The 22,130-nt window shown below is 34.8% G+C and overlaps 1 protein-coding gene across 4 annotated transcripts in view; it reads right to left on the reverse strand.

The window, feature by feature from the left end:
- usp32 (ubiquitin specific peptidase 32) overlaps positions 1 to 22,130 on the reverse strand; it is a 229,117-nt gene that overhangs the window by 31,161 nt on the left and 175,826 nt on the right. For all 4 annotated transcript variants that reach the window (XM_028807041.2, XM_028807042.2, XM_028807040.2 and 1 more), the window contains 5 exons: positions 21,378 to 21,552; positions 14,661 to 14,812; positions 11,505 to 11,616; positions 11,106 to 11,311; positions 10,482 to 10,666 (listed from right to left, as the gene is read on the reverse strand). In XM_028807041.2, coding sequence (XP_028662874.2) covers positions 10,482 to 10,666; positions 11,106 to 11,311; positions 11,505 to 11,616; positions 14,661 to 14,812; positions 21,378 to 21,552 — 830 coding nt within the window. The remainder of the gene's footprint in view (positions 1 to 10,481; positions 10,667 to 11,105; positions 11,312 to 11,504; positions 11,617 to 14,660; positions 14,813 to 21,377; positions 21,553 to 22,130) is intronic.

The following is a 22,130-nucleotide window of genomic DNA, read 5'->3' on the forward strand; positions in this document are numbered from 1 at the left end:
ATAACCTCTTTAACACACTACTTCTCCGCTGCGAAGCGCGGGTATTTTGCTAGTATATATATATATATATATATATATATATATATATATATATACACATACATGCAGTTTCAATAACATAGAAATCAATATAAACATTAACATCATTATCATATGAGAATATGAAGTAATATATAAGAAGCACATTTCATATAAATATAAATTATTAAACAGTAAAATCTTCTTCTGTAATTTGCTACTGTGGCAATTTGTGTGTCTGTCCAGGATTTTAAATCACCTGTAGCTCGCAAACCGTTTCACCTATACACTTGAAATGTGGTACACATATAGTACGTCACGTCTACTATCCGCTTTATGGGTGATGATTGTATTACTCTTTTTATCTTTATTTTATTTTATTGTAGAATCAACTCCTATCTGCGCACACCAGGGCGGCCGTGGGCGGATGCGTATGGTGTATTCACTCCATGTTATCGTGCATTGCGCTGTCACTGGTACTTTGATAAAAGAATTTGAACAACATATAAGAAGCGTATAAATTATTAAACAGTAAAACATTAACATTTAAGAAGTAAAGTTAGATTAAGTACTACTGCAGTGCCTTCGGGTATACCTCATTTTTTGTTTGCCCATTACATGCTTAAATGTATACATTTTTTGGTGTACCTACCCGAGAATATGCGACATATAACTGAGCGTGGGAGAAGCATGGATTTTAAACACGCATTGAGTTCATCTGCTGGTCTCCCTTGTGGAATAACTGGTAATGTTTGACTAAAATCTACAGCGAGTAAAACGACATTACCTCCTATTTTTTTTTTTACGATCTCTGAGATGTTGCTTTTTTCGGTTCAAGGCTTCATAAGCTCTTTTATGTTGTATGGTGTACTTATCCCAAACCATCATCTTTGAATGTTGCAAGACTTTCGCCTTGTATGTAGATCGGGGTAATTACATTCATTGCATTCCTAGTCTGAATCACAATCTGATTGTATGGGTGGTTACCTGGCACTGTAGGGTTGCCACCCGTCCTTTAAAATACGGAATCGTGCCGCATTTGAGAATGAAATTGAGCGTCCCGTTTTGAATCAATACTGGACGGGATTTGTCCCGTATTTTTTTTATCATTTTTTTTAAAGCAGCGTCTCATGCAAATCATCCCACACGCATTTTATGAAGATGCCTCCTTTCCTACTTTTGATTGGGTAATACTTGATGTCATCGTTAGTTTGATTGGTCTTTTTAACTGTCCAGTGAGGAGGGCGTGTCTTTTAAGTAGAGTCTGCAAAGTGTTGGCACTGAGATGTGGCGTCAGCGCCAGAGTTGAAGCCCCTAACGTTGCGGTCAGCAAGTCGGCTAACATCCGCAATGTGCCGTCTTTCAGTTGCGAGAAGCAGATCATAGAATGGTTGAAACTGTTGCCCCTAACGTTGCGCCACGGCGTGTGGTTCGTTTATACCTCGTGTCTTCTCATTAAACTTTTATCTCGCGAATATGTTATTGCAATCCGCAGCGGGAGCGTTTCTATAAACTTAATTTAAACTTACGTTTTACACCGTGCTTTGTTTCCCTTATGAACATGCTTGTATGCTTCACTCGCTCCCTTCTCAATTGTTTAATTAATTTTTTGCTCTTCGCTGTTTGCGGCTCTTCCTTCATTTCCCCCTACTTCGTTCTTTTATCTCGCGAATATGTTATTGCAATCCTTAACGGGAGCGTTTCAATAAACTGATTGAAAATAGTTTTGCATTTACCTTTTTAGTAAAAGGCGAGCTTTTAAGCCTGAGAAATCACCCCGTAAATGCACACGTTTAATTGCACATGTGTTAATATGTATGGTTACACAGTATTAAAAGACAGTGAACAACGTCAGTTACCTTTGTTCCCGCATTTGATAAAAGCGAGCTTTTAAGCCTGAGAAATCACCCCGTAAATGCACACGTTTAATTGCACATGTGTTAATATGTATGCTTACACAGTATTAAAAGACAGTCAAAAATTAACGTCATTTACCTTCGTTCCCGCGTTTGACTCGTGCTGTAAATCTCTTCCTTGTTTTTAGTTCACGTGATTACGTAGGAGGCGTGATGACGCGATACGTGACTCCGCCTCCTCCATTACAGTGTATGGACAAAAAATATGTTCCAGTTATGACCATTACGCGTAGAATTTCGAAATGAAACCTGCCTAACTTTTGTAAGTAAGCTGTAAGGAATGAGCCTGCCAAATTTCAGCCTTCCACCTACACGGGAAGTTCGAGAATTAGTGATGAGTGAGTCAGTCAGTCAGTCAGTGAGGGCTTTGCGTTTTATTAATATGTATAGATAACTCGACAAGCATGCCCCTATTACCTTTGCTTTTTGCAATCACCATTGAATCATTGGCTGTACACTTTTGAAATGGATCAGAGATAAAGGGGATTTCGAGATGGACTTGAACAGAAAACATCACTATATGCAGATATGGTACTGTATATATCGGGGCCACAAAATTCTGTGCCAGAAGTTGTAAAAGCATTAGCAGATTTACAAATGATATCTGGATTTAAAATCAATTTGAATAAAAGCGTGCTTTTTCCAGTGAATTCTCTAGCATGTAATATCAAACACCTTCCCATTTATCTTAGCAGGTCAGCTTAAATATCTAGAGGTACATACTGCAAGTAAATATAAACAAAATTTTGCTGTCTGCATGAATAAAAATTAAACAAGACGTGACTCGATGGCCTTCCACCTTGTTCTATTCCAGAAGAATTATTGATCAGTCTTGAAGACTCAGATAGCATCTCTACAATTTATAAAAACTAGGGAGCTTTGCCCCCTGCTCGCTTCGTTTGCCAACCCCCGTGTTTAGTTTTCCGGATACAAACTTTTAAGATTTTTTTTTTCTGTGAATTGTTGCTATTTCATTAGTTTCACTTTTATTTCAGAACTTATGTAAAAACAATATTTGGAATCTTTGGAGTCCCAATATGCTGAATCTTTTAAATGAGGTCAGTGAGACGTGTGTTTAATGACTTTGTACCATAATTCAGGATAGGTTTTTCTGTTTGGAATTTTAGCACAGACAAAACAATCTACGTCATCAGCAGTTAATTTTTTTGCAAAGTAACCAATAAATGAAAGTGAGGTAAACCCCGTTTTTGAAATTCTCTGACTTAAACTTTAAAGCCTTACAGTATTTATTATATTATATATTATATTATATTAAAGTCTCTTCCTTTCAAAGACCCCAGAGTACAGTGGGGAAAGTACCTGTTACTTAATATTTCAGAAAAGGAGTGTAAAGCAGCCATGCGCAGAGTGCACTCAAGCTCCATACATGCAAATCATTCAGTCATTCAGCAAATCTTTTATTGAGTGCATTTATCTAATTTAAAATTGTCCAAAATTTTTCCAGGGCAAGATTCAACCTGTGAAAGTTTCAACCTAGCTCCAGCCTCACTAGGCCATATGTTCTGGGTGTGCACCAAATTAACATTTTGGACAAACATTTTTGCATGCCTATCAGACAGCCTTGGTGTCACAATCACTCCTACCCCATTAACAGCTGTGTTTGGTGTTCTCCCAGATGGCCTTAAAGTGGAGAAGGACAAACTGTAATTGCCTTTATTACACTAGCACATAGACTTATCTTGCTCAACTGGAAGAATCCCACACCACCACTCTCAAGTCAATGGATAACCAATGTTCTACACCACTTGAAATTGGAATAAACTGTTCAAAACTTTTTTAAAATATGGCAGGCTCTAATCAATAACATTTTAGAATAAGCTTCCATTTCAGGGAAAAGAATACCCATCTTTTCTTGCTTTTATAGAGTAGCTTCTGTTGTTGGTTCCTCACTTTTTCTCGTGGGTGGGGGGTTGAAGTTTGCTTTGATGTGTTAAATATGACTTGACTGTATGGAATGTTATCTGTTTTCAAATAAAAATCAATAAAAATATTAAAAAAAAAATAAAAGGTTTAATAAAGATGTTGCTTTTCAGACAAGACCTTTCTATGTCTACCAGGTCATAATTGTATTCTTTCAAAGCAAGATAAAAGCCCTTGTTTAATTGGCAACCTATCTGCTCCTTTGATTATTTTCATTAAATTCACACAAGCGGACATTTAGTTTGCAACAGTGGTTTTTGTATTGTAAAAAGATAAACACTTGATTAATCAAGCGAATAACCAAAAATAATTTGATTATACTATACATATGACAATAAACTTAAAACCTGAAATTGAACTTAAACGTAACTTCTCTGCATCAAAATACTCAAGAACATTAGTTAAGTTAATCCATCAAATCCAATATATAATTGCTTATTGAGTCTTCCTGGTGGGGTTTTGAGAACTGCTACTACAGTTAATCAGCTCACCTATAAAATGTTAAAAAAAATTCCCTCAATTGTTAGTAAAAATTAATGATTCTACTGGGGCAATGATCTTCAGCTGGATAGGCAGTTGATTTGTCTTTTATGTTTAAATTACAAAAAAACTGAGGAAGTGTCACTTAAAATTTCACGAACGTGATCTGACACGACAATAGTCTTGAAACTGTACCATTCAATAGGAACAAAAAGCTAAGAAGAAACTAACCAATGAAACCATGATGATTTGTGTAAATGTTTTCATACAGTCTGCTGAGTTTAATTGATCAATGCGAGATCATAAATAAGGCAACTTAATGTGTTTTTCATATCATATAAAAACTGTGCAAGATATATATATATTTTTAATTTCAGCATGGAATGCAGAAAGCATCAGTACTAGGGGACTCTGTATTAATAGACAGCAGTGGTAACAGATAATGCTTAAAAAAATTCAAAGTTAATTTCAAATTGTAATAAATCACAATACTGAATATCAAAGCTTGAATTACAGAAGGAGGAGGAGGAGGTTAGGAGCACGCACTGATAAAGTGCATTGCCGCACCCACCACACGACAAACCAACTCAGGATCCAGATTAGGACCCGAATGCAGCCATGCGATGGGTGACACCTCAGCACCACACTAGTTCAGATGTATTGGAACAGTGTGAAGTTTTTTTTTTATGGTGGCTGGAGTGCCAATTCTGCCACCAAACCCCAAGTTTTTCCCTGCAGGTTGGAGGACCTAAATAGGTACCTCATTATTAAAATGGACTTGAATGTCAACAAGAAACAGTAAAGGTTAGTAATGTCACTCTCTGTTCTTCTCTTTCTACAATTATTCTATACAGTGATATCCTGTTTAATTATGCCGAATGTGCAGGTGTAAAACAGCATTGGCTTTTTCAAAAATGTTAGGCTTTGCTCTGATAAATAAAATATAGGATAACCAGTTAATTTCAGATTTTTTATCACATGTACACAGTACAATGAAAATCCTGTTTGCCAATTTCCACTGTTCTTATTTGGCAGTCCAACTCTCACAATCTTGGATTACGTAAAATATAACATCACAAAAATATAATTGGTAGTGATTAGGAAAACAGCAGAGTTTCACATCCTGCTTTGTGAAATTAAAATTTGTTTCACATGGGATTTTGCAACACTGAAGCTCACTAAAGAATTCAAGTTTTAAAAGTTTTTTTAGTGGTGTAAAGAAAGGACCATGCTAATTTGAAAACACCGCACATCCCTTTTAGAATAAAATTCTCAGAAAAGGATCCAAAATAAATTAATTCAACAGGGGAAAAGAGTCTTTTGGAATTCAGCATGACTCAACACTACCCATGATGAGATTAAATGAGAAGAAAACACAAAAAAGCTGTAGCTGTGGTTTCAGATGAGACCCCACTTTTGCTAGTGATATATAAACTTTAAGGATAATGACACAGGTGTCCTCCCAACAACACCAGTTCATTGCTTTTATAACTGGACTTTTGTATACATTTTTATGCTTTTCTCTATTGTTTCATGATGTTTTTCCAGTCACTGATCTTGATTCTGAACTTGGCTTTCAATTATTTTGTGTACTTTTGTTGTTGTTAAGATGTTTTTTGGGCCGGTTTCGCTGTGATTTTTTTATGCCCAGAGCTAATTCCTACTCTTGTGATTAGGGTAGCATCCTATGTTAGGGGCATGCCCTCCAAGGTTGCTACCTGCAGGAAACTACGTGATGGGTTAAAAAGTATGCTAGGTAATTCTTCCTTCATCCGATCTGATGCATTACAAATACCCTTGCGTTTCAAAATAATTTCTTTTGACATTCCAGTTTTTATTTTTCACTTTGGTACAGTGAAATGTCTGTTATTGACATTTTTGGCTTCCTGACTATGTTTTCTTCATCCAGCTGTGCCTCAAAACTTTTTTTTTTTTTTTTTGCCTAATGGGAATTGGTTAATTTGCAGGTGAGATGAAAATATAGGGGGTAAAAGGTTTATTATATATACTGTATTAAACATCTTTCTTCCTGGATCTGTGAAGCTAATTTCTAAACACCTTTTTTCCTGTGTCTGTGAAGCTAATTTAACTAGTCACAAAACAGCAAAGTTTCACTTTGTTTTTTTGCGGAGAAAGATTTGTAAGTTTTGGTGCAAATTCAGATTTGCTTGAATTGCTAGCTCTGCAATAAAAAGAGGCTAAAAGTAGCCCAAGACCAGGTGGTCTCCTTGGATCCATTCATATGAATTTCAATACTGTTGTTTAGAAAACTGTAATTCCCGACATCACATTAGAGAATTATTTGTTGAATTTAATCTATATAATCAGGGAGCAACACCAAACCATTTTCTACAAAAAATGCAGATGAAAGAATAAGAACATGGAAATAGAAAGGACATGTGCAAGAAGTTCACTGAGAGAGGACTAAACTGGGATGATTTTAGTGTAGGCTTTCTATCAGCTGCAAAAGTCTGTGGCACAACTACAGGACAGAAAGGGCTACAGAGACAGTGATGGAAAGAAGAGGATTCAGCTGCTATAAAAAAAACAGGTAAAATGGATTAAACAGAAGGATGTACATTTAAAACATTAATACAAATAAGCATGATAATGAGAAAATTAGCCAAGAAAATCTTGGCAAAAGTAAAACAAGAAGCTGCCAATAAACTAAATGAAGAACTACATACAAAAGAAGGAGAAATGTTCTAAAATTGCCAAAGAAACAGCACAACTGGATAAGCAAAACTTTAATGTCATAGAAATAAAGATGGTAATATATTGATTAGCTATTGAAGAAGAAGCCGCAAATAAAAGATTGCAAGAAGCTGTCACTGGATGTCAGAGTGGGGCAGAGACAATAGGAGTATGAATAATGTAGGGAAGACAGAAGATAAGAGTTTGCAATAAAACAAAGATATAAATTAGAATTAGAGAAGAAATCTGGCACTGTACTGAAAAATGTGGAGGATGTGAGGAAGATGTCAAATCAAGAATCAAACTTGGATAAAATAAATTGAGAGGGCTGTCTGGTATGATGTGATGTGTGACAAAATGTTGCTATTAAATTTAAAGTCCAAAGGAATTAAATATAAATTAATAATTCAACCCATGTATGGATAAGAAGCATGGTAATGAAGAATGTTATAATGAAGACATTAAAAAGAAAGTAGGAGTAGGATGCATAGTTGATATATTCAAAGAGGATAGACTTAGGTGGTTTGGACGCACATGGAGAATGGATGGAAGATGTATACAAAAGTAAAGGTGAATGCTGTGTTTACTGGAAGATTACAAGAGTGGCAAAGAAATGGCGGGACCAAATTGGCAATGTCTTGAGAAGTACAACGACTGGAGATTGCAAGAAGATAGGAATCTCTGGTGAAGGAGAATCCATGTGGCTAAACCCAAAAATAACAGCTTTTATGAGAGAGAGAGAGAGAGAGAGAGAGAGAGAGAGAGAGAGAGAGAGAGAGAGAGAGATGGGGGGATAGAGATTCCTCTTGGTAATCAAGACATACATCTCTCTTCCACAACAATTTTTGATTTTATATTTTGCTTACTACAGTAAATGTTTCAGTAAATGATACAGAAGATTTAACACTATAATGTGTTATTATAATATCAACTATTGAATCCTGAGTTTTAAGGACTGTCTCCGAAGGATACTGTGGCCAAAGTTTTAAAGTGTGCCACTGTGATCTTGGAGTTAAGTATAATTTCACCTTACATCATTTTACTTAAGATGGGTGACTGTGGGCAAGAATAAACATGGCAAGGAGAAAGGAAGCATTACTTCCATATAAGCTAACTGAAAGAGAAAAGGCACAATTGAGATGGGAAGAGACAAGTGGAGACAACTCAGGCAGGCTATTAAAAGAGAGTAGGTGTATCCCATGGCCTGACAATCAGTTTATGGTCAACAGTTACTGTTTGCTACTTCCATTTGACTAATGCAAGCAAAAGGTTGCATACTCATGTTTGAAAATTGCATATTCTTATTTTGGAAACAAAGACTGTGAGAAAAGTATAAAACCCTTGGCATTGCACAGCAAAATGAAAGCTCACTTATGGACTAAAGAAAGACATCTCTCCTGTTCATATCTAGGAACCATGCCTCCCACACTAGAAGTGGCCTGAGCCGATTGCAGCAACCCCATGACTGCATGCTTTTAATAGGAGCTTTCATTTGATAATTGTGTCATTGTGAGTGTCAGCTGAAATTAAAAGAAGCTAAGTGTATCATTTCTTTACTGTTATTTTTCCATTCTTCATGTTAGAATTACGACTGTACCACTAGGGAAGGATATCTTTTATACATATAGACCTTTGGCTTAGTAACAGCTGCAATCTCTAATGAACATGTTCCCATGATTCAGATACTTTTGTTATTCTCATTTGTTTGATTGAGCTGTGTTTGTTATGTTTTGTTACAAAATAAAATTATTTAAAAAAAGATTAAGAAAACCATCAAAGAAGATCAGAAGGCCCATTTAAAATTTAGTAAAACATACTGACAAACTGATTTTTTAAAATGACAATGTAACGTGCTAAAACTGTGACAGTAAGTTTTTTTTTTTTTTTTATATTTTTATTTTATTAATTTTCATTGTAATCATTCCATACAAATAGATCAATTTATAACCCAACAAAATTGAAGACAAATCAAACCCCACCCCTGAGAAGGAGAGCTTAGCTAAAGGAAAATTGCTTAGAGCTTTTTAATAAGGCAACATTAAACAAAAGAAAGGGAGAAGTAAATATATATGTAAATAAGAGATGGAGAAGGGAATTAAATGCGGTAATAGTTATTTCTCTTATTCTAAAATAATACTGATTAAATCCTGCCAGGTTTTGAAAAAATTTTGTACAGATCCTCTAACTGAGAATTTGATTTTCTCCAATTTCAAATAATATAAAACATCGGTTTCCCACTGACTTATCAGAGGAGAATTAGGATTCTTCCAATTTAACAAAATAAGTCTGCGTGCCAAAAGTGTAGTGAATGCAATCACCGTTTGATTGTCCTTCTCCAATTCAAGTCCATCTGGAAGAACACCGAACACAGCTGTTAATGGGTTAGGGGGGATTGTGACCCCAAGGCTGTCTGAAAGTGACAGTAAGTTTTTAACTCTCAGTTTGGAAAAAACACAGAAAGCACTTTTGCCAAGCATTAGCATATCAGAAAAATGGGTAAATGTCATTCTTAAGATGAATGGGGTGGGGGTCTAGACTTGAGAAGAAATACATTTTTCCAAGAGCATCATGATTTATCTTGTAGTAGGTAATGACATGCTGGGGGGAAAAGCTTTCAAAATTTCGTGAAGAACATTTGTTCCTCATACCTTAGAATTATACAATCAGATAAAAACTGATCTACAGTATGTAGTACTGACAACCTCTCCAATTCAGACTGATTTAATTGCAATTGTGAAATAATATTCAGCAAACTCAACAGACTAAACCTTGCAAGGAGGAATGGACAAAATTAATGGAGACTTATACAAGAGCTCATTTCCTGTAATAGCTGCTAGAGGTGGATCAATTAAGTACTGAATGGTATGGGTGGGGGTGAATTGTTAACGTTTCCATTTATGTAATTACATTTTTAATGGTTTAATTTTTTTTCTTATATTTGGCCACCAGTATGAAAAAGTCTAAGATGATTTACAAATATAAATTGCCTTTCAAATTATTTAAAATCCCAGTTCTGAATACTTTTTCAGGGTATTGTATATCCATCAAGACTAAACTACAGAAATTAAAAGTGTCAAGCAAGTAAAACCTGAGGGTTTTCAAAACTTGACAGTTGTCACCCTCTCTCCAAAGAAGAACTATATTTAGATGCAATTTAGTTACTGGTATGCCATTTACAGTTTAAATACAGTATTTCAGTGAAGTAAATACAGATTTTGAATGAATAGAAAATAGAGAATGTTTGAAGTATTTTAAGTAGTGTGTGTCAGGAATGTACAGATGTAACAAATGAGTTTATCAAAGGGAGTCCATACAAAATTAAATAAAACACAGCACATGTAACAGTAAAAGAGAATTTTGCTTTTATGTTGTAGATTTAAAAAGTCTTGCTCAGATATTGTAATATTTAGCTTATAATATTTATCTACTGACCAGTCCTGGGCATGGTTGCTGGCTTCTTGTGGTGGGAGAGGACTTGCTAGCCTTGAAACTTGAATCCAAACAGCATCATACAAATCTCTTTTTCTGGTATGTACAGTACATGGCACAATGAGAGGCATTCCAAACAGACTAGGGCGATTTTTTTGTGATGAAAGGAAGTACAATTCTGTTCGCATCTAAAAAGGTGATAAATGCAAAGATTACAGAGCTACTTCAAGATCTTTGTTAACTCAAAATAAAATAATGTTGTTTATTAGGTCTTGTAAATATTAAACCAGAATCATAAATACAATGATTTTAGATCATGCAACTAAGCAGCAATGTTTCATGACCTGGCACATCAGGTACAATTCAATTCATACTAATGTATAAACAAAAAATGTTAATAATGCAATGACTATTTCAAGAAAAAATGTTTTTAAAGCATAAAGTCACCGAATGTTCAAAAGTAAATGGCGATATATACTGAAAGAAAAGGGGTGAAATGAACCTGTTAGCCTAAGTTTAATAATTTGGTGATCCTACTAAAATTAAGGTTATTTTTTAAAATTTTCATTTACTTGTACTATTAAAAATAAAACTATGGTTTTAAAGTCTTTGCATTAAATTTCTTACCATTTTTCTGTGAACTGCAATTATGTATCCAGTAAATGGACTGTCAGCAAGCGGAGTGATATGTCCATTAGGAACTATATTGGCAGGACTATCATCTGTTCCACATGGCACCACAGTGCTAGGCATTCCATTTGGGATTAAGTTTGGTTTGTACAGGTTTCCATTGGCAGACAACACAGGTTTCACACTCCCCAAAGAGGGCAACTCTACAGATAAATAAAATTACGATTCCAATTTGAATGAGAAATTAGTGAATTAGACTTAAATGTTATACTCCAGACACTAATAAAATATTGTCAATGTAAAATTACTGCAGTTTTCCTAAAATGAAAAAATAGTTTACTTCTAAAAGCACACAGAAACAAAAGAAAGTGGTCTGAAGTGTAAAGTAACAATTACCTGTTTGTAAAGGAGATGACACTGATGTGGGTGATCCAGGGACTGGGATTTCAAATGCACAAAGAAATCCACTAACAGAAAGTCTAACCTTTTGGTTGTCTTGGGGGTAGTTCTACAGAGAAACAAATGGCATGATAAAAGTAAATCTAAAATGGAAAACCATGTCTAATATAACATGACATCCAGAAAAACTCAATCTTTTGGGTACCAGAACCTATGCCAGCAGCTCTAAGAATAAGAAAGCAGCCATGGACAGGGTGCTAGTATATTACGTTATCCACTTGTCATGTTTCAGTTAGTGTTTTTTCCCTGGCTGGGGATCAAAGTCTTGTTATTTGTCTGTTTTGTTCATTTTGTGTCACGCATTTATGTTAATGTTTCTTTTGTTTATTATGTGCATTATTCTTTATTTCTGTCTATAATTATAAAATGCTTTGGTTATGACCCATGTGTTTTATAGGTGATCCACCAAGAGGCATGGCCAAGTGCCAATCACTGCCCTCTGTCCTATAAATCCAGAAGGTCTCCCATACTTCCTGGTGATTCATTTCAAACACGCTAGGGAGTAGAGTGTTTATTTGTGTTTTTCTGTGCTTTGTACCTTTTGTGATTACTGGATTTTTTTAACCTGTGCTCTGTTTTAAACTTTGCTTTGGATTCTGCATTGGGGCAGTGTTTGCCTTGGATTGTTTTGCCTTTAGGCAATTCCTTTTGTTCTACACGGAGCTCCTTGGCCTACTGAGCATTTTTTGTTAAAAATGTTTTATTTTATTAAGATTCTTTAAGGCACTTTTTGTTTCTAGTCGAGTTTTGACAGTAATCCTCCCTTGTGGGCCATTTTGGAAGTATTTTTGGGATTTGTGTGTTTTTGCAACTGCCAGTTCACGACACCACTGAAGCATACATGTGGCAAAATGTCAGTTTATAGCTGACATAGAATATCATTGAAAAGTTAATTTATTTTAGTAATTCAATTCAAAAAGTCAGTCATATATTATATAGATTCATTACACAAAGTGTGATATATTTCAAGTGTTCATTTCTTTTCATTTTGCTGATTATGTCTTACAGGTAATGAAAACTCAAAATTCAGTATCTCATAAAATTAGATTATTACATAAAACCAATAAAAAATTATTTTTAATACAGAATTGTTGGCCTACTGAAAAGTATGTCCATGTATGCAGTCAATACTTGGTCAGGGTGCCTTTTGCATGAATTACTGCATCAATGCAGTGTGGCATGGAGGCAATCAGCCTGTGGCTCTGCTTAGGTGTTATGGAAGCTCAGAATGCTTTGATAGCGGCCTTTAGTTCGTCTGCAATGTTGGGTCTGGTGTCTCATCTTCCGCTTGACAATACCCCATAGATTTTCTTTAGGGTTTAGGTCAGGGGAGTTTGCTGGCCAAACAAGCACAGCGATACCATGGTCATTAAACCAGGTACTGGTACTTTTGCCAGCTTGTCAGCAGAGGGAAGCATGAAGTGCTCTAAAATTTCCTGGTAGACGGCTGCACTGACTTTGGACTTGATAAAACACAGCAGACCAACACCAGCAGATGATGTGTCTCCCCAAATCATCACTGACTGTGGAAATTTCAAACTGGACCTCAAGCAACTTGAATTCTGTGCCTCTCCACTCTTTCTCCAGATTCTGGGACCTTGATTTCCAAATGAAATGCAAAATTTACTTTCATCTGAAAAGAGGACTTTAGACCACTGTCCAACAGCCCAGTCTGTTTTCTCCTTAGTCCAGGTAAGATGTGTCTGATGTCTGTGTCTGTTGTAGGCCATGTCCCAGATACGTCTATGTGTGGTGGCTCCTGAAGCATTGACTCCAGCCGGAGTCCACTCCTTGTGAATCTCCCCCAAATTCTTGAATGAGTTGTGCTTCCTAATCCTCTCAAGGATGCAGTTATCCCTGTTGCTTGTGCACTTTTTTCTGCCACATTTTTTCCTTCCACTCAACTTTCCATTAATATGCTTGGATGCAACACTCTGAACAGCCAGCTTCTTTAGCAATGACCTTTTGTGGCTTACCCTTCTTGTGGTGGGTTATTAATGTCTGTCTTCTGGACAACTGTCAAGTCAGTAGTCTTCCCCATGAATGTGTGGACTACTGAACCAGACTTGGAGACCATTTAAAGGCTCAGGACACCTTTGGAGGTGTTTTGAGTTTATTAGCGGAGTGGAGTGTACCACCATGAGTCTACAATACTCAACTTTTTCACAATATTCTAATTTTTTGAGATACTGAATTTTGGGTTTTCATTAGCTATAAGCCATAATCAGCAAAATAAAAAAAAAAGAAATAAAAAATATACGCTTGAAATATATCACTCCGTGTGTAATGAATGTTTCACTTTTTGAACTGAATTCCTGAAATAATTAGACAATGGCCACATTAGAACAGAGGACACTAAATCCATGAAACAGCAGCACAAACTTTATAGATAAACAAACAATAAAATTAGTGAATGCCCAGTAATAGAACTGCATCATGAATTAGAGTATTTGATGATATCTTGTCATTCCGCAGGAGACAGTGTATAAAGGGAACTATTTCTGTCACACATTGACTAGGCATAAAAAAGTCTCTAATGGTTCAATGTTCTCTAACATTTTAAATTAAAGTTGGATAGTTTATATTGGTTTTTGGTTCTGAATAAAAAACTTGCACTAAAAACTATATATTCTACAAACCTATACTTCACACATTTATACACAGAATGTAATCTTGAGGCACTTCAACATTGCATACAATACATCTTTCAGGTTCAAGCTCAAAAGGTTTTGATCATTGCTCACATTTAAATTATATACATACATATATTAAGTTAAATAATAATAATAAAAAATAAATAACTCATGTGTTCTGCTAATCTGCACAGAATATAATGTATGCTCTTTTCTTTATGGCTAATGGCATATGGCTCTCTACAGAGTATTTAATTTTTTTGCATTTTGGTCCTTCAAAGATATTTCACTATCAGGTTTCCTAAAAATATTATGGTAGCCAAACAACAGTTCAAAGACAGCAAATTCTAAAACGCTTTATCTTACGTAACTGTAATAAAAGTGGTACAACATCCATTTTATATTCAAAATTCTATAATTACATGAGCGAGTAAAAATAATTAAAAAAAAATGTTCATACCTTAATGTTTGAACCGTGAACCTCAGCTAAAAGGATCTGTTCTGGTTTCAGACTGCACAACTCACTCAGTTGTCTCTTCAGCCCTATGTATTTTTCATCCATGTTTAAACGTAGACCATACTGTACAGGTGTAGACCCATCTAACTGAATCACTGAAGAAAGAAAGATATATAAAATTGTAGGAAATTAAAATAAGGTCAACTTGAAGTAAATATTTTTTATTGAAATCTGTACTTGTAGAAAACAGTCATTAAACATGAAAATCTACTGCAAAAGTTTCAGCGTTTTTCTGATGGGTATATGTTTATCACTTGCAGAAATAAATTTTTGCAAAAGATTTATCACTGTTATGCAGACATGCACACTGTTAAGGGAAATGCAAATTAACTGAACAGAAAAATGCATTCCTTATAAGATGTTCATGAGAATCACCAGTGAAAAAACAGTAAACTATGCTTTCAAATAAATGTACTGTACTTTACATTAAAGAGAAGTAAATTTTCAATTGCAAACTCATTAATTTGGCTATCACCCATCTATGTGGTGAAGCCCATTTCTTGAATTCTATTTTTGGTTGCAGAACCGGAGGCAGGAGTTAACCTAACCTAATAACCTAATAGTAAGAAGCTGTATCTTTACAAAATACAGAAAAAAAGGGAAAGTGAAAAAAGTGAAAAAATATAAATGATTGCTTGACTTTTTCAGTTATTGTGGCTTAGTTGGCTGCAGAAATAAGATAGCAATTTACATCTGGGCATCAACATTCAATGTCAGTAACAGTGCTTGGCAATGACTTTCCGAGGTTAATCCACACCCATGGCTCTGAAGCATGCCACACTGCCATGGAAGAAGACAAACTTAGCCAAATGAGGCACATAACCAGTGTTCTTTTAAAATGGTGGACTTTCACAATAAAATTTCTGGCTTAAAAAAATGGACATATTCTACAAGTTTAAAGGCACTTTACAACATTGAGAATTCTGTGCCCTTTAGCTCCATTATAAAGAGCAAGAGCTGGCTAGTTATTTTTTTAAATGATTAAAATATGCTTAATTTTGAAGCACAATTTAATGTAGCAAACTAATATATACCATGTTTGTGAAGAAGAACTTCAACATGAAAAATACTGAACTTATTCTTTAACATTTATGCATTTGGATTGTGGGAGGAAAACTGGAGCACTCATACGAAACATTCATGCAGAAAACTATAGAACTTGCAAAATTTACATAGACAGGGACCAGACTTGGATTTAAAGCCATACACTTGGAGCTGTGAATTAACAGGTATAATCATTTAATTTGTGTCAGTTCTGTGTCACCTTTAATTTAATATCTTTAACACAGGGACATACCCAATAAGAAAACTAACGCTTTTATAAATATGAAAATGTAGACCTATCAGTAAAATCAACGCCCTACAAAGTGTGATATACTTTCCAAAAAGTATAATACATCATTTTATTTATTTTCTGAGCCTTTAATTTATCAGCAGCACTGAGGACAAATAAAAAGTTATTTAATGATGAGATACCAGTCAATTATAACATGCTTCAACACTTTAACAAACATTTTACTAAGTAAATGCTATTTATTATCATTAAATAAAAACTAAAAAAAAGCCCTTTTAACACTAGAATTACCAGAGCCTATGAAAAAACTCGTAGATCCGGCCCACCTTAAATCGCTTCTTAAAACCGTTCTCACCTCTCCGCCAGTGTCTTTTGTCATCTAAATGTACTGATAAAGACAAGCTGCCAGCAGCCGGCTATTCCATCCCCCCCAACGACTTAGAACGTACAGTAAATGAACTTTTCCCAGCTCATGCCTTGATTGATTATCTGGGAGTGAAGTGGAGTTTTAGAGTGGAAATAATAGATTGTTATTTGGAACACACGCATTTCATTTGTGTTGCATTTCTACAGTAATCTGTGTATAAACATATTGTTAAAACAGAAACGTTTTTTATATTCTAGTAGCAAATGACAAAATGTAGGCATAAACTATATAATGTATGAAGCCTGAAGTCCAAATATCAAAGAAACACTTTCACAAAAAGTAGAAAAAAAAGCCACCGCCAAAAGAAGCCGCCTTAGTGTGCGACATTAACACTCATTAGCTATCACTGTTTCCGTGGCGCAACAGTATCAGTCGCTGACTGGGAAGCAGAAGGTCATGAGTTCGATCCTGCACAACTCCCTTTTGAGAAGTGTTCTTATTTTCACTATTTTAGAAAAAAAAAGATTCATTTGATTTCAGTCTGTAACAGCCGGTGAAATTTATGATATTTGTAAAGGTTAGCTTTGTTTATTTTTTTTTCTAATTCACTTTTCATTGTCTCAGTCGCGTTCAGGATCCATCCCTACCAACCCCCCATCTGACACTGCTGTTTTCACATAAAGACGCACTATAGCTCTTCAGTGTATCACGATACATACGACCGCATGTTTTTTTCCCCCCAATATTGCCAGTCCCCACGTGTTGCTGTATGCTGTTTCTTTTTTACTCCAAGACATGCAGAGGAAAGCATAGTAAAGAGCAGTAACTTCAGCGCTATATGCAATCATCAGACACTCCCCATCTGACACTGCTGTTTTCACATAAAGACGCACTATAGCTCTGCAGTGTACTTGTGACTGCATTGTCGTACCAATGCTTGCGAACTGAAGTGTCTGCATGCACTTTTCGTGGCATTATACGTGTATTTTTTGAGCATGCCCGTGTCGCTCAAACACAGAACATATGTTGATGTAAAAGTATAACAAAACAAGTTCTTATTTTATTCAAGACTATAACCGAAGCAAAAAGAAAGCAAGTTACAGTAGGCGGTTGATATGACAGCTTGCGTGGTGGAATGCTAAGAACTGCTGATTTCCATTCTGTGCTATATAACTGTTAACATTTGAATCTGATATTTTAAAAAAAGAAAGAGACAAATATATGTGATGTTTTAAAGAAATCATTTTATGACGTGAACAGTACCAATCAGAAAACATCGTCGAAGTAATGCAATATTATTTGAAAACGAACAGCGTCGGATCGGGTGTGAAGTTATACTGGCGCTGTTTGAGTCAGATCAGAAGCTGAATAAGCTGAAAAAGCTCCTGTTCTGACTCTAAGTAAAAAAGCATGAATTAATTAACAGAAATAACCGCGATTGACATTTTAAACATAACGATTTACAGTACATACCAATTTATAAATTTAATGTCCGTTTGAGGAAAAAAAAAACACTTTCTCCAAAGCTGGGAATCGAACTCAGGTCTCTGTAAGGCAGCTGTGCCCCAAGTCAGCAAACCGTAGCGTTAAGCCACGGAAGCTATTGTATCATCCTTGAACCTTTTGTGAAAGAGTTTATTTCATGTTTGGACTTCAGGCTTCACAGATTCTATAGTTTATGCCTACATTTTGTAACATTTATTACTAAAATATGAAAAAGTTTCTGTTTTAGCAATGTGTTTACACAGATTACTGTAGAAACGGAACACGCATGAAATGCATGTATTTCAAATAGCGATCTATTATTTCCATTCTAAAACTCCAGCAGTTCAGTCACTCCCAGATAATCAAACAAGGCATGAGCTGGGAAAACTTAGTGAACGTTCTGCGACGGTGGGGGATGGAATAGCCGGCTGCTCGCTGCTCGTCTTAATCGGCACATTTAGAAGACAAAAGAGAGGTGAGAACGGTTTTAAGATGGGCCGGATCTACGAGTTTTTTCGTAGACTCTGGTAATTCTAGTGTTAATGAACTGATGACCTGTCTAGAACTATTTCCTGTACTGTGCCCAGTGCTGCCAGTGTTAGTTCTGGCCCCACCTAACCTTGATCTAGATTAAGCCTATTTAAAGCCGCAACCTTATATTAATCTGAATAATCACACTACAGTAAATAACACAGCATGTTCCTTTTAAATCCTTACCTCAAGAAGTGTTTGTTGTTTGTCAAGTACTAAAACTATAAACTGAAGCTTTGCTGACTTGTCCAAAGATGGGATCAAAAATTTCCCCGTTAAAGCATTTTTCTAAATAAATTAGCTGAATACTCCCTAAATCTAGTTTAGACTACAACTAAATAAGAATAAGAACATTTGTTTTCATAAAAACAGAAATACTGAATTAGTTTTTAAAATTTTAAAACCATGTTGCCCAATGGTTTTCTGTTTTTTTCATTGACCTACAGTGTTTCTCAAAACAATTTGCTTTTCCCCAATTGTGTATCACAGGGGCATTAAATTGCTATTATAAATTACATTTTAATTTGGATTCCAAGTATGATTTCTTCCTATGTTGTGAAAATTACATTAAAAAAAAGTTTAAAAACTGTAAATAAATTAAGTTAGTTATTGCCACAGCCTCCAAATTATACACAAGGGTTAAGTGATGAAAAGTATACTTTACATTCTAAATTACTTCAGTAAAGATACAGAATAAAAGGCATTTACTGTACTTTGAAAGGGAGACAAATGAATATATTTTCAAGCATCACTTTAGGAGACATTAACAAATAAAAAAAAAATCTTTTCAATTTGATTCCAAATTGATGCAATGTAACTGCATAAAACATTTTTTAATAATACCTCTATAAATTATTTGTTTAAATGTCTTATTACACTAAGGTAGTTATAATACTATTTTCTTCAAATCTTAACATGGTCAGAAGGGATTTTCAACTGAATAAATGTTATTATGGTATGCACGTCTAATTCCAAGTCAAAGTAGTTTCTTCACAATCATGGTATATCTTAATTTGGCACATGAACTTGTGCTCTAAAGTGAAGTTGCCTACACATTAAAAAAATACATACTGTACCTAGCCTGTTCTTGTATTTTATAATGGGAGGTAATGGGGCCAGAGTCCAAAAAGATGAAAACAAAAGCCTTAAAAATTACCAAACACTAATCTAATTTTTCACGTCGAGAGTGATATCAAGTATTAATTGGCATCTTGAGATTGAACAAATTTACAAGACATGTCATCTTAGGATGGAAAAAAGCAAAACTCAAAAACATTTTTGAAAGATTCAGTCATTTTAAAAGAAGGCCAGCTAGTGGTGTGTCTCACATTGCTGATCCTCTGAAAAGTCATCTCCAAGTGCTGTTACTGCTGTCTCTGTTCTATATACTATTCAACAATACTGAAAGAAAATTCACACAATTATATTCTTTCACCACATGTGACAAAACTAGTTGATTTAAAATGGCTACAATTCACAATGTACAACTATGTCATCATATTATGGCCATAAGTAAATATCTATCAGGAGGAAATGGTGAAACTTGCTAATTACGTTTACACACTCAGAGTTCTCAGTTCTATTATTTACCATATCCTTTACAAATTTAAAAATCTGATAATTTGTTTGTGGCGCTGTAATCTGTTTCATTATGGTTTGGCTCTGTTGCATAATCTACCATTTCACTTTCTCTTTTTTTTTATCACTTGTGCACATGACACACCATAGAAGGTGCGTAATGTTGAATGTGGTTTTGCTCTGTATGCTTTCCATTGATGTGCTGTTGGCCTTGGCTCTTTCACAAATCTAAAGATTTTATTAAAAAAATGCCATACAGTGTTATCATTCAGTTCAGTTCAGATGTTTAAGATTAAGTATACAAAGTACAATAAAAGTCTTATGGGCACACCTCACTAACAATTACCACACTGCATGAATGTCACTTCTGAACACAGAATGTACCGGTAATAGGTGAAATATAGGTGTCATTTAGGAAAAAAATAATCATATGATTAGTGTGGATATATCATTAAACCACTGTATGTGATTTAAGAATACCAGGCATAAGAAAATAGTATGATTTCAGTATACATGTGCTGCCAGAACACACAAACATTTTGAATCAGCAACAGATGTGTACTCAAATCAGATGATTTCAGGGCACACTGACCACTTTGCAGCTATATAAGACACTTGTCACACTTTTGTGCAGAGCATTACGCTTAGTAAAGCCTTGGTGGAATATAATCATTAAAGAAATACAACTGCAGAGATATAAGTGGGATAATATATAAAATGAAGCTACAAAAATGTGTCAAATTGGGGAAGCACCTGTGGAAAATATCAAAACTCCACCCACAATGGGAGCTGCAAGCAGACAAACAAACAGGAAACGTATCCTTACCTTAAGGAAAAAGAATCAGAAATATGTGATAAAACATTATTACTTCCTGTTTACTTATGGTGTCAGACGCAGGCTTGAGAAATGAGCAAAGCAAATGTTCTTAAATCAAAATTTTTGCTGCTCTGAAGTGGATGTTTTTGGTAAGTTTAAATGCTTTGATTTCAAGTTTGGACCATAACCCCTTCACATCCATTTTTAAACATAAAAAATGCTTCATTTTAGAAAACAAGTTTATGTGTCAAATTAATGTAGAGAATACCATTATTGTGAAGAAATAAATGGTTTGAAAAATACTGCACTTATCCCTTTAACCTATAAAATAAACTATGAATTGTTTGGCACAAATAATATATTCTGAAATGCAACCTAAATTGTAAGGAGCCTCATTTGTTGTTTCTAAAAATATCGTGGATACCTTATATCTTGGGAAAGTTCAGCTAAAGACATAAGTAAAGCATTAGTCCAGTATAGAATGTCTACTGACATGTTGTAATTTACAGTTTATATAATTTTTACGGGTTTTAATAAAAAAAAAAGGCATGTTTTGTTTACAAGGTTTTGCTTGTTTCAGCATCTTACCTGTTATTTCCAAGTGCATGTAACTGTCCATTGGTAATGGTAATGACAGGAAGTTGAAAGGATCGAACCGAGCACTTATGTGCCCACAAGTTTTACATTTCACCTGGGATTTCAACTGTCCATGAAATAAATCCACCACAATGGATTTGTTCCTTCTAAGATGATTTTCCCATGCCTGAAAAGACAAAGGGTGTCTCTGTAAACTGCAAAACCATTAAAATGTTTAAATACATGGTGAGTTTAATGTTACCTCTAATTTTTTTAGCATAATTAATAATGACAGGGAATAGGCTAGCCTATTTATTTATTTATTTATTTTAATATTGAAAGTGAAATTGCTTAAGAAATGAGCACTGGTTCGGTGGAGAAATAACAAGTAAAAAGTATCTTTTCTACTCAAGTAATATAAGATGATACTCATTGATTATTCCAAATTAAGACACTTGTTAAGATCTGAGTAGACAATGGAAATGTTTAATAATTTCATTTTTAACTCTTGAGGTTTTAATTTCAACTTAGAAACACTCATAAAAAATAGTATCTCGCCTATAATGAAAATGTTTTCCAGTGACATGCTGCAAGGTAAAGATCCACCAACTTACAAATTCAGATGAGTTACAAATTCAGATGATCTAAAACTTGCAAATAAAATTTCTGAACACTATTTTCGAGTAAAAACTTGAAACCTCAATATTTAAGATGCAGACTATAGTTTTCTAAGAGCTATCAACACTAGTAACCTATTTCACTAGA

This window comes from Erpetoichthys calabaricus, chromosome 8 (assembly GCF_900747795.2).
Source record: "Erpetoichthys calabaricus chromosome 8, fErpCal1.3, whole genome shotgun sequence".
Lineage (NCBI taxonomy): Eukaryota > Metazoa > Chordata > Cladistia > Polypteriformes > Polypteridae > Erpetoichthys > Erpetoichthys calabaricus.